Below are 16,817 nucleotides of genomic sequence, written 5' to 3' on the forward strand. Positions count from 1 at the left end.
CCCCCGAGGCCCCGCCCCTGCCGCCCAGCGCAGCCTCTTTCCGGCCGCGGCTACCGGGATCATCGGCGTGGATGCGGCGGGGCTCGCGCCTCCCCGCCTCTCCGCCGCGGTCCGGCCTCGGCTCTGCGGCCCGCCGGCTTCGTGAGGGTTGTGCGGGCCGGCGCTTCCGGCTTGCCCGGTCCCCGAGCCCCGCGAAGCGCCAAGCCGCAGGAGCGTGCATCACACTTTATTGAGCAAGGCGGCGAGCCGCATCCCTTCTTCACTCGCCGTAGACGGCGTCGTCGTTGCTGTCGCTGTAGGCGGAGGAAGAGAGCTCCTCGACGGGCGTGCACGCCGGGCACCGCCGTCGCATGTCGTCCCAGCACGACTGGCAGTACACGGCCTGACAGTCCGGAGTGGGGCACACGTAGGACTCGGGCGTCTCCGGTGCCTGGCACACGACGCAGCGCCGACGCGTCAAGCGGCGCAGGAGAGGGCACCGGCGGTACAGAGTGTCCACCAGGTGGGGGCGCTGTTGGGAGGCGAGGTGGGTTGGTTAACGCCAGGTGGGCTGAGCGGGAAGGGCTGTCCGGAGCCCTGGGCAGCTCTTACTGTCTGTCTCAGGTCCCAAGGCCTGGCTGACAGTGGCTTGTTGGAGGAAGCTGGGGAGAACCAGAAGAGCCCTGGAGGGCGAGGGTGCTTTGGAAGTGAATCTTAAAGAGCCTCCTTTTCCATTCCATTCCATTCATGATGGAATGCAGAAACTCTCCCGGAGGGTAACCCGCAGCAGCGATCATGTGCACCTGTACAGCAGCTTAATTTGATTCTTTTTTGTTTGTTGTTTTGTTTTTTTGGTTTTTGGAGGCAGGGTTTTTCTGTGTAGTTTTGCGCCTTTCCTGGATCTCACTCTGTAGACCAGGCTGGCCTCGAACTGGCAGAGATCCGCCTGGCTCTGCCTCCCAGTGCTGGGATTAAAGGCATGCGCCACCACTGCCCGGTTTAATTTGATTTTTACAGTGAGACTTAGGAGTAGGGTAGAGAGACTATGATTACTTACACCTTATAGGAGGGTTGGAGAGATGGCTCTCCCAGAGGGCCCGGGTTTGAGTCCCAGCTAACAATCATCTGTAACTCCCGGGGGATCTGATGGTTTCCTGGCCTCCCTGGGCACCAGCCACTCATGAGGTAGGTGTTACAGACATGTGTGTGGGCAAAACACCCGTTTGCAATAAATAAATGAAAGTGTTTTTAATCTTAAAAAAAAAAACTTAGATGGTGTGTCTCTCATGAGTCAGATCTCAGTCAAACCTGGCAGGAACTAAATCATAAAGTCTGCAATCATTAGGCTTGGTATCCGCTTTCCAAACACCCTCTTCATACGATGCCAGGAGTCCTTCACTGGCCATTGCTTAAGAAATCCTAGGGCCCCACTGCCTGACAGATCTGGGCTTGGCCTTCAGAGCGATCCAAGACCTGTTTCTTTGTAGTCTTGCTCTGCCTCCCAGGTCCTGCCGTGTGTGTGTGTGTGTGTGTGTGTGTGTGTGTGTGTGTGTGTGTGTGTGTGTGTTGCTTTTCCTTAGTTTAGCCTTTGGTCTTGGCATTCCCTTGGGTCTCTGATTTTTTTTTTTCACCTCCTGTTCCTTGAGCTTAGAATACATATCCCTCCTACCTCATCTAGCCGTTCGGGTTCAGTTTACTTCAGGACGAAGGTCAAGGGATCCCATCCTGGATGCCATGCTTATGTGTGCCAAGGGGCAAGTGCGGCAGTCAGAGGACACCTTGTGGGAGTCCTTTGCTTCTAGCATGTGGGTGGGACTGAGCTCCGGGCATCAGGCTTGGTGGCAGGTACCTTTATCACTTAGCCGTCTTACCAGCCCCATTGTTCTGCTTATAATGCTGGTACCCACAAAGAGAGACCGTTAGGAAGTAAATAACTAGCTTGGCAGCAGAGCTCATGCCTTCTATGCCATCCATTCCCAGTGCCCCTCCCTGGGTGGGCATGCATGCCTATGTGCTGTGCATGATCGTTTACTGTTATTTTGTTGTTATTGTTTCATTTTTAAACAGGGTTTCTCTGTGTAGCCCTAGCTGTCCTGGAACTCGCTCTGTAGCCCAGGCTGGCCTTGAACTCACAGAGATCCACCTGCCTGTGCCTCCTGAGTGCTGGGATTAAAGGTGTGGGCCACCATCACCCAGCTGTGTTTACTGTTACTATTACTACCTGTCCTTGGGGTGAAGACATTGTTTGCTCCAGGCATGCAGTGCCTTACGGTGGCACCTAACACGCATATGGAATGTTATTCTCATACCAGCATCAAGGAAGTAAATCAGTCATCGTCACAACTGAACAAATGAAGCGGTTAACGCCGTCTCACAGGAACGAGAAAGCTTGCCCAGCCCCTGAGCAGGGCACGTGAGGTCACACAGCAGTCGTGGAATGGCAGGGACAGAGCTGATTTAAACCAGGCTTCTTTGCCACCCACTTAGCCTTCTTACACTCTGAAGAGTGGCCTCACAGACCTGGCTACATGTCCCATCCTTCGACAGGAGTGCGGACCACAGGCTCCTACCGCTTATGGAAGTGTGGATTCAAACCTGGTTTCCACTCTGTGTCTTCCGGAGATCACACGTTCCTTTATGCAGGCCTCCTGCCCGCCCCCGCCCCCACCACCTGCCTCCTCTCGCAAAGATTTTCCTTTTTCGGAACCACCTTGGGCTTGTCAGCGGCCTCTTTCTGATCCTCCTGCTTCCTTTCCTACAAACAGACCATCCGACTGACTTCCTTCCCCTTTCTGCCACTTCCTAAAAGGCCACTGCTTGTCTCCGGCTGTGCTGAGGACTGAGGTTCAGACAAAGACACAGCCTTGACTTCCAGAAGCTGGAACCTGCATGCTGCCAGACCCACTCAGCTCCAACAGGCCTGGGACACTGAGGGTGCTGAAAGAGATACCCCTTCTCTGAGAGTCTTCAGTCCCAGCCTAGAGCTGGCAGGCTTGCTCGGACGGTGCTTACCGGGGCCCTCTGCCGACGTGCCCGTCGAACAATGGCGGCCCTCCTCAATTTAGTGAAAGCTGCCCTCTTCCTCAGTAACTCATTGTAGAGGAACAGAACCCGCTTCTTCTCTCGCTGAGGGGTTGGGTGGGGAGCAAGAAAGTCATGATAGTGATAGCCGGGGAGGGACCCAGGCCTGGGAGGGGTGTGTGTGTGTGTGGTGTGTGTGTGTGTGTGTGTGTGTGGTTAGGGGTGGAGCTGTCGTTCGTGAGTTCACCTTGGGGAAGTAGAAGGCTGCAATGACTCTCCGGAGCCTGTAGCCAAAAGCTTGGACCAGGCAGAGACACACAAGCAGGATGGTTGGCAGTGATGCCCTCCAGTAGCCCCTGGCATCCAGGCCTATGGGTTGGGGCAGGCAGGCTGGGGGGGAGGGGGGGATGGGAGGCAGGCTGTCAGCAATCTGGTCAGGGCCAGCTCAGCACTGAGTTGGTCTCCCCACCCCAGTAGGAGGTACACGTGGGTTTCCAGTTTAACTGCCCCCCCCTTCTCCTCCATCTTGCCTAGCTTCTCTGTCAATACCATAGCTACTTACTATCTGTCCCCCACCCCCTCCGAAGGCTGGCAACCAGCTTCCTCTGAGCTGAGCTCTTCCGCCTGTTCCAGTTCGAGCATACCAGACCTCTTCTCTCCCTTTCCCAAATCTTCTTCGGCCCTACCCCATGGTCTTCTGGTTGCACCCTGCCCTAGAGGCCACAGATCCCAGCCTTCTGCATCACTCACGCATGTTGTTGGATTCCACGGCTGTGTCCGAGGTGGTGTTCAGGGCTCCGATGGTTTTCCGAAGCAGCCTGGCCAGCATGGAGTCTCCCTCGACCTTCACCTCCAGTTTGTGACTACCTGGTCCGAGTGGAGGGAGAGAGGGTTTCGGGGAAGAGCCGTAATCAAGGGGCTGAGGTTGGACAAGGAAGGAAGAGGTAGAGGGAGGTTTTGCAGGAGGGGCCGTCACTCGGGCTGGGCCCGGGGCTCACTGCGGAAGGAATACTGCAGGAAGGAATGTCGGCGGATGGTGTCAAAGACGGAATAGAGTGCCCAGTCGAGCCCGCACAGCACCAGCAGCAGCAGCAGGATGGGCAGTGTCTCTAGGAGCTCCCTTGCCTGCGGGGAGCCCAGGGAAGTAGGGTTGGGTGCCCCCTGCTCTGGCTTGGAGCTTGGAGTGTTCCCTGCGCTTTGCCCTCCAGCCTCAGAGTCCTACCTGCAAGGCTCCACCCATCCCCAGACAAGGCCACACCCATCCCCAGACAAGGCCCCACCCATGCCCAGACAAGGCCCCACCCATCCCCAGACAAGGCCCCACCCATCCCCAGACAAGGCCCCACCCATCCCCAGACAAGGCCCCACCCATGCCCAGACAAGGCCCCACCCATGCCCAGACAAGGCTCCACCTATGCCCAGACAAGGCTCCACCCATCCCCAGACAAGGCTCCACCCATCCCCAGACAAGGCTCCACCCATGCCCAGACAAGGCTCCACCCATCCCCAGACAAGGCTCCGCCCATCCCCAGACAAGGCCCCACCCATCCCCAGACAAGGCTCCACCCATGCCCAGAAAAGGCCCCACCCATGCCCAGACAAGGCTCCACCCATGCCCAGATAAGGCCCCACCCATCCCCAGACAAGGCCCCACCCATGCCCAGACAAGGCCCCACCCATCCTCAGACAAGGCCCCACACATCCCCAGACAAGGCCCCACCCATCCCCAGACAAGGCCCCACCCATGCCCAGACAAGGCCCCACCCATCCCTGATCCAGTCTCACCACATTTCGCATTTCTGAGGCCTGGATAGAGGGCTTGAAAGGGAAGATAAGGAATCTCTTTTCTGCTTTTCTCAGTGGCAACAGACTCTGTTTGCCCTAATTAAAAAAAAAATCTCCATAGGTAAAAAACGCTAAAGGTCTTTGCTCTCCTGGGGTATGAAGTCCACTCAGGGCCCAGTAAGGCATCCTCTGGCAGGGTTGAGTTCCCTCACCAGCTTCTTCCTGCGCTCATCGATTTGATAGAAGTAGGTGCTGATGTAGATGTTGTCAAAGCGGATGTCCCAGTTATAGCTATCCAGGTAAGAGAAGGACCTACGGAGGGACAGACAGGGGTGTCTCCCATCTACACCCAACAATGGGCTTCTTTTAGACCTAGTCACTCATCAGATCAACTGGCGTTCACTGAGCATCCCTGTGTCTAAAGCCGGGCCAGGTGACCTGGTGTGAAGGAGGCAGGCTCCACCCTGCCCTCTGGTTGCGCCGCAGCAGATGTCCACCTTTATGATGGTCAAGACCCAACAGAGGAGAGCATGAGCAGTCTGGGAGTTAGGGGCAGATGTTTTATCTTGCAGGATGAAGGAAGTAGATGCACAGAGGCAGAAAAACCTCCCGATTGCAAGAATCACCCAGGAGTATGGCTCCTGTATCCATCTTTATTGATTTATTATTTTTGAGACAAGGTCTCACAATGTAGCCTTGGCTGGCCTCACATTCACAGAGCTCTACCTGCCTCTGCCTCCCGAGTGCTGCTGTTAAAGGCGTGCGCCACCACCGCCCAGCTTTGCCTGCTGCACACCTCAAACAAAACTCCTATCCAGACATCTCCTGTCTTCCCAGCATATCCCTGCCCTTCCTGACTTCCCTAGAGCTGTATGTTTGTGCAGACATATGTGTGTACGTAGGTGATCTCTGTGTAACTCCCAAAGTCCCATATAATGCTTGTTTCCTAAGGAAAACTTCTGATTGTGAAAACATGTTAAGTTGCAGAAATATATTAAACTGTAAAATATGAAATATAAATCCCACTTCTAAAGAATGCCACTGCGGTGCTTCAAAGAAATGCAAAGATAGACTGGGGCGCCCCCTTGTGGAGAGACCTACCACTGCAACATTGGGTTTCCTAGGTGGGGGACAACCCTTCCCCCCAGCTCTGTCCTGTTCCTGAGTGATCTCACCCAGGGTTGAAAGCCTGGCAGAGACTTTAGACTCTCTGCCTCCTCCCCTCCCTCCCAAGCTTGGCTTTGAGACTGCTGTATCTTTTCCCTTCCTTCCATTTGGGACCATCTTCCGGCCCGGCCTCACTCTCCAGGCTCCCTAACCTCTGACCCAGCCTGGCCTCTGCCACCCCCACCCCCATCCTCTAGCCTCATCCATCTTGTGGCCACCTCTCCACCCCCACCCCCATTCAGGGCCTTCCTGTAGAGATTTCCAGACTCTCCTAGTCAAGCTGTCCTCAGCTCAGCCCTGCACCCCAGCCTCTGCCCCATAAACGGCAGATGCCGAGGTCCTTGCTCAAGACACTACCCTACTCTCCCTTGACCACAGATCCCCCCTGCAGCCTCTGGAGCCCAGATATGGCCACCCTGTGGTATCTCCTTAGCTCCCACACCTGTCCCCATAGTCAGTCCCTAGTATTGCCCTGGAGCCCTCTGTGTCTGGTGGGTGTCGTTCCCACCACCTCAGCTAGACCAGGAATGTCTGCGGGGCACCACCTCAGCCAGACCAGGAATGTCTGCAGGGCACCACCTCAGCTAGACCAGGAATGTCTGCAGGGTACCACCTCAGCCAGACCAGGAATGTCTGCGGGGCACCACCTCAGCCAGACCAGGAATGTCTGCAGGGTAGCACCTGAACTAGACCAGGAATGTCTGCGGGGTACCACCTCAGCCAGACCAGGAATGTCTGCAGGGTACCACCTCAGCCAGACCAGGAATGTCTGCAGGGTAGCACCTGAACTAGACCAGGAACGTCTGCAGGGTACCACCTCAGCTAGACCAGGAATGTCTGCGGGGCACCACCTCAGCTAGACCAGGAATGTCTGCAGGGTAGCAATGTGGCTCCTTCACCTCTCTCTGTCCTTCCACGGGGCCCTGGGGATGCACAGAATCATTCACTTGGGGCCACTCTAGCCCGAAGAACAGGGACAGACAGCACAGGGGTCCTTCCGACCGCCCCCGCCCACCTCCTGCCCAGCCCAGGCACTTGAGGGTGGAGAAAAGGAGAAGACGGTCCAGGCGTCAGTGGGGGAACCTGGGTGAAGTGAGGGCCAGGACGCCCCAGGTAGACGCTGGCCTGGGTAGGGCTGAGGACTTTGTTCTACATGGAAGGAAGAGAAGCTGCCGACGCAGCAGCAGCAGGCAGGAGAGAATGAAAGCAAAACTGGACGATAAAAATGGCACAAAGTCGGAGCCAAGGAGAACATGAAGGGCAAGGGGAAAAGTCCACAGTCAAAGCTGAATGTGTGTGTGTGTGGGGGGGTCGGAGGGACGGGGGGGGGGGCAGTGTTCGGACGGATGCTGGAAGGGGACAGACAATGAAGACGGTAGACACATGGGTAATAGCACTCCTCACAGCATGTCCACTTTGTGCCCACTGACTGTAAACACAGGCAAATAAGAATCAGATTCCAGGGCTGGAGAGATGGCTCAGAGGTCAAAAGGTTAAGAGGCTCAGAGGCTGCTCTTCCAGAGGTTCTGAGTTCAATTCCCAGCAACCACATGGTGGCTCACAACTGTCTGTAATGAGATCTGGTGCCCTCTTCTGGTGTGCAGGCAGAACACTGTATACATAATAAATAAATCCTTAAAAAAAAAAAATCAGATTCCAGGCCAGGCCGTGGAGGCACACGCCTTTAATCCCAGCACTCGGGAGGCAGAGCCAGGCGGATCTCTGTGAGTTCGAGACCAGCCTGGTCTACAGAGCGAGATCCAGGAAAGGCGCAAAACTACACAGAGAAACCCTGTCTCGAAAAAAAAAAAAAAAGAGTCAGATTCCGAATTAGGGGTTCAGCTCTGCATCTCTTATACCGGGGTTCCCATCCGGGGTGGAGGAAGGGGCATCAGGTAGGGCTTGTGGCTCACGCGTGGAAGACCAGCAGGAAGGTGCAGGTCAGGAGCACATGAAACAGTCCCGCTGCCCAGCGCAGATGGGTCTCCTGCTGGCGGACATAGTCCCGCACCTCGACGCTCACGCGCTCCCAGCTCATGTTGACACCCACCACTGCAGCCTGCTTCTCCTCCTGGAAAGGAAACGTGTGCATGCGGCCTGCAGTCTGGCCACACCCTGCAGCCCCGTGGGCACGCATGTCCAATGGCACCCTACTCAAGCGCCCCCCCAGATCCTCCCAGGACCTCCAAGAGTTGTCACGCCCCCTGTTCACAGGTCTCTGACGGTCTGGCTTCCCTGCACCCACATTAGCTGACACCATCTCATGCCTGACTGTCCATTCCGTCGCCAAGCCAGTTACATACATTCCACAGGCCGGCATGGCGCCTCCAGCACTGGTCACCCCCTTCCCCTCCCCCACACTAGACACCTCTTGCCGGGGCTTCTCACCTCACCTTCTTTCTGACTTGTTCCTTGAGACCTTCTTCCTCCCCTCCTGCTCCCTGGCTGCTCTTCGCCCTCCCCCACGCCTCTGCCTCTTACCTTAATGTCAATATTGGCTGAAAATTCTCCATATAGACCGTGAATAGACTGGTTGAGCGAGTCATAGGCTTGCCCAAAGTTGCCTTCCACTGGGATGCGCTTGTGACACCAAATCTCTATCACTGATGGACAGTGGAGCCAAGTCAGGGCCTCTTGGGGCTGGAGCCCAGGCTCTACTAACCCAGGATTCTCCCACCCGGCAACAAGGCCTCTGATGCTTCCTTCACTCTTGGACCTCGCTCTGGAGACCAGGCTGGCCTCGAACTCACAGAGATCTGCCTGCCTCTGCCTCCCGAGTGCTGGGATAAACTGCCCGGCCCTTCACTCCCATTTTTGCATCCGTCCTTAACCATACCAAATACTAATAACGGCATCCAGTGTTTCTAGAGCAGTCCCTCCGGTACCACTTCTGTTAGGACTTGGCATGCATCAGCCCGTTACATTTCAAAACCCTTATGGGGATGAGAACTATTATTATCAGTCTTTCCAATAGAGAGACAGAATTCACGGCTTAGCTGAAACTCATCTCCGCTGCCCACAGAGACTATACCTGCGTTACCCTCCTATCGTGGTCCCCAAGGGTTCATCGCCTTTAACCTGGGGACCCCTCCCCATGCTGCACTAACCCCTGGCGACGCTACAGAAGAACTTGAACTTCATGGGTAGGCAGAGCAGGTGGTTCAGAAGTGGGACCCAGATGCGCTGCATGCATTGTTGATACTTTTTCTCAAACCAAAGATGGCAGCTGGTTATGGCCCTATTTACCAGATCTGTAGCAAAGAGACAGAGGTGTCTGGGGTCCCCCCCCATGCCCCGGCCTGGAGCTTGGCCCCAAAGTCTGCCCCACCCTGCCCTGCTAAGGAACACTCCTCACGAGAGCAGCGCAGTTTGGTCTTCAGCTCGTACACCATCTGTGTGGACAGGTGGAGTCGGCCTCGGGGGACTCCTTGGGCCTCTGTGCCTGGAGTGTCCTTGGCATCCTCAGGAGAGTAGCCCATATCACTCCTCACCTGGGCATCCAGGTCCTCAAAGGAGGTCGAGATGTTCCAAGTCTCCGCTTTCAATGCCTCTTTGCTGTCCTGGGGTTGGAGAGACAGGAGGAAGCAGGGGTCTGCAGACTCTTGCTTCCGGTGTGTCTTCTAGCCACGCCGCACTTTGGGCTCTCCCCTAGGCCCACAGTCTGAGACAAAGCCTCCCTCTAGTCCACCCCAGCTCACAGGCTAGGCAGCCTTGTCTCCCCCTAGTTGCTCTGCCTTATTCCCAGACCCGCAGCCTCTCCTTGGGTCCTTCCTCCCTCCGGCTTGCTCAGTGGTTCCATACTTTAGACCTGCAGTCCCAATCTCCCATACCCCTGTGACCTCCCCTCTCCCGGTCCCCTCTCCTCTCCAACATTCCCGACCCCCTAGCCGCTTGCCCCCAATTTCCCATTCTCTGATCCTCTGGTCTTCAAAGACCAATGTCCCCAATTTCGCTACATTCTAATTCAGCTGCCTAGCTGGAGTCCTGCCCAGGCAGGTATCTGGAAATGGGGAGGTGTGTAGGTCCCAATGATAAGGTGTTCTCCTGGCTTTTAGCACTCAAGATCAGGAAGGGCAATGGGTGGATACAGCGCTACAAAACACTCTAGGAGTATCCCTACTAGGAGTCCATGGATCAAAGGTCATGTTCCCAGACCAACCCAACTCAGTCCCGGGGACAGGGACTCCACAGGGTCCTGACCAGCAGGTCCTTGAACACCGCCCGCAAAGGGGCCGTGGAGACGCGCCAGGCCGCTCGGGTGTTGTTGATTTGCAGCTCCACGGTGCAGCCCAGGGATGCTATCACTTCGTTGATATTGTACTGCAGGTTGGCTGCTGGCCCTGCAGGAGACACCCGGCAGGTCACCCCTCTGCAGAGCCAGTGCCTTCAGAGCCACCCTGGCGCCTTCTCTGCATGCAGACCACCTGCGAGCCTGTGGGCCACCTTCCGGGACTGCGCGGAATGACGGGCCTGAGCGAGTCTGTGAGATCTCGTTCAAGCCTTGTCTTTTCGGCCCCATAAATTAAGGAGGCCCAGAGGTGGGCAGGCACTCTCAGGGAAATGCAGCAAGTTGGAACAGTAAGACGTGACACCCCACCACCACCCCACCAACACTACCAACACCACCACTAACACCACCACCACCACCACCACCACCACCACCACCACCACACCACCACCACAATCACCACCACGACTACCACCAACATAACTACCACCACAACAACAACCACTACCACCACCACCACCACCACAACCACCACAATCACCACCACCACCACCACCACAATCACCACCACCACCCCACACTTTCTTTCGACAACATGGTCCCCACTGGATGACCTACCCAGGGTCACTGCTTTGGTATCACCAGCTGGCACTCTGGGAGAGCCACTCCTCACCTTTGTAGATGGCAGCCAAAGCGTATCCCAGGACAAAGAGTCTGCCTTCTTTGCCCAGCATCTTGGGTACCAAGAGAACACTGGCACAGCGAGTGTGGGGGGAGGTCCCCCAGCCTATGGCCCCAAAGCCTATTGGGAAATCCAGAAGGTGGGGAGATGAAGTAAGGAAGCAGCCCAACATTTACCAGATGTTAGGCTGCTCCAGGCCACTCCTGGATCCACCCTGCCCTCATCTCCATTCATTTATACCTGCTCTGATACACTTCTCAGGCCTCCTTCCTTCCTTCCTTCCTTCCTTCCTTCCTTCCTTCCTTCCTTCCTTCCTTCCTCTTTCCTCCCTCCCTCCCTCCCTTCCTCATCTACCAGCTGTTTATAGAGTGCAGGTATATACCTGTCTCTGGAGAGTCCCGGGGAGATGGTTAGGGATAGGAAAGTCATGGTCATACTTGTGTGTGCCTATGAGTGTGCATGTGGGTGTCAGGAGCCCACGCTTCCCACATGCAGTCAGGATGCACATTTACATGAGGCAATGAGAGAGCAGAGCAGGCAAAGGAGACGTTGAGGAGACGGACACTGGTGCCCAAGGTGGCCAGAGGAAGAGCCAGAGCCCACCTGGACAGTCCCCATGCTCTGACACCCCCAGAACCCACACCCCCACCCTTCCCCTGTGGGAGCTCTTGGAGCTCTTAGTCATGTGTGGTTGGTAGGTTACAGCCGTCACTGTTGTTGCACATGTGGTCTCTGCAAGGAGCCCGTGAGCGCCGTGAAGCTCATAATCCAGAAAGACAGACAAGTAAACAAATGACGACCACGGGACAGACAGACGTGCTCAGTGCACCAGGGAGGGGCTCACGGGGAGAGCTGCGGAGCCAAGGAGGGTGTGGGTATTTCTGCAGGGAGGGGTGGGGCCGGGAAGGCTGGACAAAGGAGATGATGTGTCAGCTGGGCCTGGGAGATGAGTAACTGTTGTTAGGAGACACAGATGGCCGCCCAGGACAAAGGAACAGCATGAGCTAGTCAGGGAACAAGAAGATCCCCGCGTAGATGGAGGCTTTGCCCAATGATGGCCAAAGCAAACCCCAAGCATTTAGACTTCCACTGTCTCCACTGTCCTCCCCCAGACCCCATCATCACTGGGGCTACAGACTACTGTTGCAATGCTTGGGTACACCCCTGCACACGCGAAGTAAGTGTTCTACCATCCAGCTCCACCGCTAGCTCCTGGCCTGAAATTTCCTTTATTTATTTTATGTGTAGGAGTGTTTTCTTTGCCTGTATGTGCACCACGTGCATGCCTAACCCACGGAAGCCAGAAGAGGGTGTCGGATCCCTGGAATTAAGAGTTACGAACAGTTGTGAGCTGCTCACCGTGGGTGCCGGGAATAGAACCCAGGTCCTCTGGGAGAACGGCCAGCGCTCGTAACTGCTGAGCCATCCTTCCAACCCCGTGGACTGAAACTTTCCAACCTGCCTTCATACCTCCTCTCTCACTGCCTTCCACTTCAGTGGCCAAGATGATCTTATCGAAGCGTAAACAGTCCGTGGCCTTCCTTCTGCAGCTCTGTCTTTCGACTGCACCGGTGGATAGATTCCAAACCCTTCGACATGCTTTAGAGACCCTAGGGATTGGCCCTCCCACCTCCGTGGTGAGCCCACGCCACTGCGTCTGGTTGCCCATCAGTCCACGGGGGCCCTGCTGCTGCCCATTTCTCCCCAGGTCTTCAAGGAGCGGCGGCGGCTGCCCTCTGCCCCTGCCGGCCGCTCTCCTCCCCCACGGCTCCACCTAGACATACAGGTTTGGGGCAGACCCTGGATGCCACCCAGCACTTTCTTTTCCCCTGCCTTCCCACTTGTTAACACAACTTGGATTTTGTTCAAGGACAATAGCCTGGTTCTGCCCTGGCCCCTGGGGGTTGAGTCTGGGTTGGCCTAAACCAACCTATGCATTGCAGGGCGGTGAAAGAGACTATTCTGAGGTCTTGGCCTTCTGGCCGAAGGCTGCAGCCGAGACAATAGCTGACAGATTTACGTCCCAGTGGCTCCTTTAGCGTCACACAAAGGGCAGAAGCAGTCGTTCACTCCTGTACCCAACCAGTTTATAAGAGAGAGCAGGGTTGGGGTCTTAGACTCACCAACACTAGGTAGGTAAAGAATTCTAAGAAGAGAGACCTGGGTCTGGTGTCACAGGCCTATGACCCCAGCCACTCAAGAGGCTGAGGCAGGAGGATAGCCGTTTAAGGCCTCCACGGTCTGTAGAGCATGTTCACAGTCTGACCAACTCCATGAGACTTCCAGGGAGTAAAAGGACTGGGGATATAGCCAGTGGGAGTGTGCTTGCCTGACATGCTCCTGAGCGGTCTATGCCCTTAATCCTGACACTCGGAGGGGGAGGCCGAAGAATCAAAGGTTCAAGGCCATTTTCAGCTACATATCAAGTTTGCGGCCAGTCTGGGGTATATGAGACCCTGTCCAAAAATAAATAAATAAATAAAGAGAAAGAGAGAGAGAGAGGGAGAGGGAGGGAGGGAGGGAGGGAGAGAGAGAGAGCTGGGTATGGTGGTGCAGGCCTTGAACACCAGAACTTGGGGGTCAGGCGGATCTCTGTGAGTTATGGACAGGCAGAGCTGCAAGAGCAATCAGTCAATCAAAAACGACAAACTGGAAATGTTAGTGTTCTGGAAGTGAAAGGCAGCAGTTAGTGTAGGCAGCTCAGACCCGCTAGGGACTATCACAGGAAGGGACCCTGCCTCGACCCTCCCGGGCTGGGCTCCTGAGGAACTGTAGTGACTGGCCAGGCTGCTCCAGGTCCTGCTCTCTGCAGATCCCAGATCTCGGTGGAGCTTCTTCTCTCTAGGCAGCGGGGGAGGGTAACTACACATTCCATAGCAATTCCTCAAGGCAGCAGGCCTGGAGATCTCCATCCACGGGACAGTCTGCCGGGGGTCGGGGTGGATGCACATCTCAAAGGAAGAGCTGTCTCTGGTTGGCTCCATGTGAGTCCGGTCGGGGTGGATGCACATCTCAAAGGAAGAGCCTGTCTCTGGTTGGCTCCATGTGAGTCCGGCCAAAAGAACCTGGCAAAGTTCACCCCACGAGGAACCCCCAGAGCCCGTCAATGAGCCTGCCACACTGAGGGCACTGGAGGAGAGTTACAACAGCATGGATGACTAAAGACTTTGTCCCCTCACCGTCATAAAAAACAAAATAATAAAGATTTTGTATCTTTCCTTCTGATTCTTCGTCTCTCTTTTTCGACATCAGAAGCAGCAGAATGGAGGCCAGGTATGGTGGCACACACCTGTCACTCCGGCCCTTGAGAAGGGGTGACAGAGGATCAGGAGGAGTTCAACCCTAGCCGGGGCGACCTGAGGCCTTGTCGGGGTGGAGGAGGGTGCGGGTGGTGTGGCGGGAGGAGAGGGGCTGGGGGAGGGGCCAGGCACGGTGGTACAGCCCCTGGGAAGTTGCCCCAGCTCCCCTTAATAACTTCCTACCATGGCATTCTAACTAGCCACAGTCGGTCCCACACAAAAGGAGGCCACGGGAGGAGGAGGAGGGGGGCTCACGGGGAAGAAAGGTTTCAGGAGGAGAGGGCTGGGGGCCGGGGAAGGCAAGGGGGCTCCCTGACCGAAATTCACTCTGTGCATATATGAGACTGTCAGAGAATGCTTGGAAACGGGGCAGCGGAAAGGGGAGCAGCGCCCTTCTCACTCCGGGACCCAGGGCCAAGGGGCAGACGGAGGTGGGGGTGGGCTGGAGCAGCAAGGAGAGGTGACATTTAAAAAGCACGGGAGCCCGAAGTCCAGATGTGGAGCAGACAGGACCCTTTAACTCCTGTAAATAAGCCCTAACTAGTCATCACGCCTGGGGCTGCCTCCATGTCGGAGTGAAAGGTCATCTCTGGAACATGTGTGAAGCCAGCGGTCAGAAGGAAGACAGTTGACTGTGGTCTTAGCCTTATGGTCAGAGGCTCTAGTTGATGTGTCCAATAAGCTGGTGACATTCATTCCATTGCCCTGGGCGGGGACAGGGTTCGAGGAGGACATCCGTTGCTGTACTGACCAAAGCAATGTGAAAAGCCTGCTGGCAAGTTTTCCTGGTTCCTGAACAAGGGGCAGGAGGAAGAGATGTTCCTTCTCTAGTTTTTGAGACTATTGCATTGAGATATGATGCCTGGAGTTATCGGCGGGGGGTTTTGTAACAGAAAAACCTCTAGGCAGCCAGGCCGTGATGGCACATGCCTTTAAAAATCCTAGCACCCACCGGGGAGGCTGTGGATCTCTGAATTTGAGGCCAGCCTGGTCTACAGAGCAAGTTCCAGGACAGCCAGGGTTATACAGAGAAACCTTATCTCAGAAAAACAAACAAACAAACAACAAAAATTGAGTTTTGCTTGCATGTATGTATACCATGTGTGTGTCTAGTGTCTTTGGAGGTTCGAAGAACATGTCAGATGCCCCGGAAATTGAGTTTCAGGTGGTTGTGAGCTGCCCTGTGAGTGCTGGGAATTGAACCCAGGTCCTCTGCAAGATCATCAAGTGCCCTTAACTCCTGAACCAACCCTCCAGCCCTTTGAGATAAGAGTCTTAATATATAGTCCAGGTTGGCCTCAAATATACAATCCTCCTGCCTCAGCCTTCCAAGTGCTGGGATTATAAACCCATGCCTCCGGGCTGGCAACTCTGGAGCTACGAGATTTCTCCAACTCTAAAGCTACTCTTTCTTGTTCTTTTTTCTTTCTCTCTCTCTTTTTGTCTTGTTTGTGTCTTTTTCTTTTGTCTAGTTTTTTGAGACAACGTCCAGGCTGTCCTAGAACTCCTCTTTCCTCGACTTTTTCTGTGGGGTGATAAACTGTCTCTAAGATGAAGCCCTTCTCGGCGTCCCTTTCCTGTGGCCCAGCGCCCCCCAAAGCGCATGTCTCCTCCGTTGGACCGTCACCTCCAGAAGTCTTCCCCGGCAGGGCTAGGGTCGCGCCCGGCCCCTTCCTTCCCCTGCATGGCCCACTTTGTTTCTTCGCTTCTGTCTCACACTGGCAGGTCGGTCAGTTTCTAGTTTTTGAGGCAGGACATCACTCTGGCAATCCAGACTATCCTGGAACATACTGGGTAGACCAGGCTGATGAACTAAGGCAATCCTCCTGCCTCAGTCTTACGGGTTCTGGGATTGTGGGTGTGAGCTACCGCACCCAGCTGTGCCTGGCTTTTTTTTTTTTTTTTTTTTTTAACTATAATCTCCAAAAAGGCTGGTGCTTGTCAACTTCGTATACTTCTGAATGCTGAGAAAGGAGGGAAGGAAGGGAAGGAAGGAAGGAAGGAAGGAAGGAAGGAAGGAAGGAAGGAAGGAAGGAAGGAACTGCGTACTCAAGAGTAGGAAGCGTGCCAGAGTGGTCAACAGAGCCGGTTATAAGGTGGAGGTGTGGCCTATGGTGTGTGGGCAGTGAGACTCACTCACAGATTGGCAAGACTTACTAAAGGCAGGGGTGGCCTTCTCACTTTGGGATCCTCTCTCCTCTGAGCCTCCCTTCTCTCTTTTCTAAAGGGTGTGAGGAGGCTGAAGGGGCACATAAGGAGCAAGCTCCAGTTTCCTCCAGGCCCCTCATGGTCGGCCTTTACCCACGACTAACTCGCCAGGCCCCTCATGGCCGGCCTTTACCCTCTACTAACTTGCCAGGCTATACAACGCCACCATCTTCTGCTCCTCATAGATGTTCATGGGGTTCACCAGGAGCTGAAAGAGACCTGAAGGAACAGGGTGAAGTCAAAGGTTAACTGACAGCCCAGCCCTCCTCACCCCTGCCCCAGCCCTGCCCCAGCCCTGCCCCAGCCCTGCCTCAGCCCTGCCCCAGCCCTGCCCAGCCCTGCCTCACCCTGCCTCAGCGCTGCTCTGCCCTGCCTCAGCCCTGCCTCAGCCCTGCCCCAGCCCTGCCCCAGCCCTGCCCAGCCCTGCCCCAGCCCTGCCCCAGCCCTG

At 55.6% G+C, this 16,817-nt stretch overlaps 2 protein-coding genes across 6 annotated transcripts in view; one reads left to right on the forward strand and one right to left on the reverse strand.

Annotated features, from left to right (window-relative positions):
• Window positions 1-16,817, reverse strand: part of Dcst1 (DC-STAMP domain containing 1) — a 21,524-nt gene continuing 4,707 nt past the window's right edge. Inside the window, exons 8-21 of one of the 3 annotated variants that reach the window (XM_028890839.2) lie at window positions 16,514-16,588; window positions 10,854-10,982; window positions 10,153-10,292; window positions 9,308-9,512; window positions 9,060-9,203; window positions 8,434-8,555; window positions 7,866-8,023; window positions 4,998-5,097; window positions 4,786-4,881; window positions 3,999-4,125; window positions 3,751-3,867; window positions 3,248-3,390; window positions 2,992-3,105; window positions 211-511 (exon numbers count right to left, since the gene is read on the reverse strand). In XM_028890839.2, the coding sequence (XP_028746672.1) occupies window positions 260-511; window positions 2,992-3,105; window positions 3,248-3,390; window positions 3,751-3,867; window positions 3,999-4,125; window positions 4,786-4,881; window positions 4,998-5,097; window positions 7,866-8,023; window positions 8,434-8,555; window positions 9,060-9,203; window positions 9,308-9,512; window positions 10,153-10,292; window positions 10,854-10,982; window positions 16,514-16,588 (1,922 nt within the window). In that variant the 3' untranslated portion in view covers window positions 211-259. Of the gene's footprint in view, window positions 512-2,991; window positions 3,106-3,247; window positions 3,391-3,750; window positions 3,868-3,998; window positions 4,126-4,785; window positions 4,882-4,997; window positions 5,098-7,865; window positions 8,024-8,433; window positions 8,556-9,059; window positions 9,204-9,307; window positions 9,513-10,152; window positions 10,293-10,853; window positions 10,983-11,244; window positions 12,139-16,513; window positions 16,589-16,817 lie in introns of those variants that run through there. The other 2 variants (XM_037206795.1, XM_037206794.1) reach the window with 2 other exon arrangements.
• Dcst2 (DC-STAMP domain containing 2) overlaps window positions 13,425-16,817 on the forward strand; it is a 17,680-nt gene continuing 14,287 nt past the window's right edge. For 2 of the 3 annotated variants that reach the window (XM_037206789.1, XM_037206791.1), the window contains exons 1-2: window positions 13,425-14,135; window positions 16,555-16,613. The gene's annotated coding sequence lies outside the window, so the exon portion shown is untranslated. Of the gene's footprint in view, window positions 14,136-16,520; window positions 16,614-16,817 lie in introns of all 3 variants that reach the window. The other variant, XM_037206790.1, reaches the window with a different exon arrangement.

This window comes from Peromyscus leucopus, chromosome 6 (assembly GCF_004664715.2).
Source record: "Peromyscus leucopus breed LL Stock chromosome 6, UCI_PerLeu_2.1, whole genome shotgun sequence".
Taxonomy (NCBI): Eukaryota; Metazoa; Chordata; class Mammalia; order Rodentia; family Cricetidae; genus Peromyscus; species Peromyscus leucopus.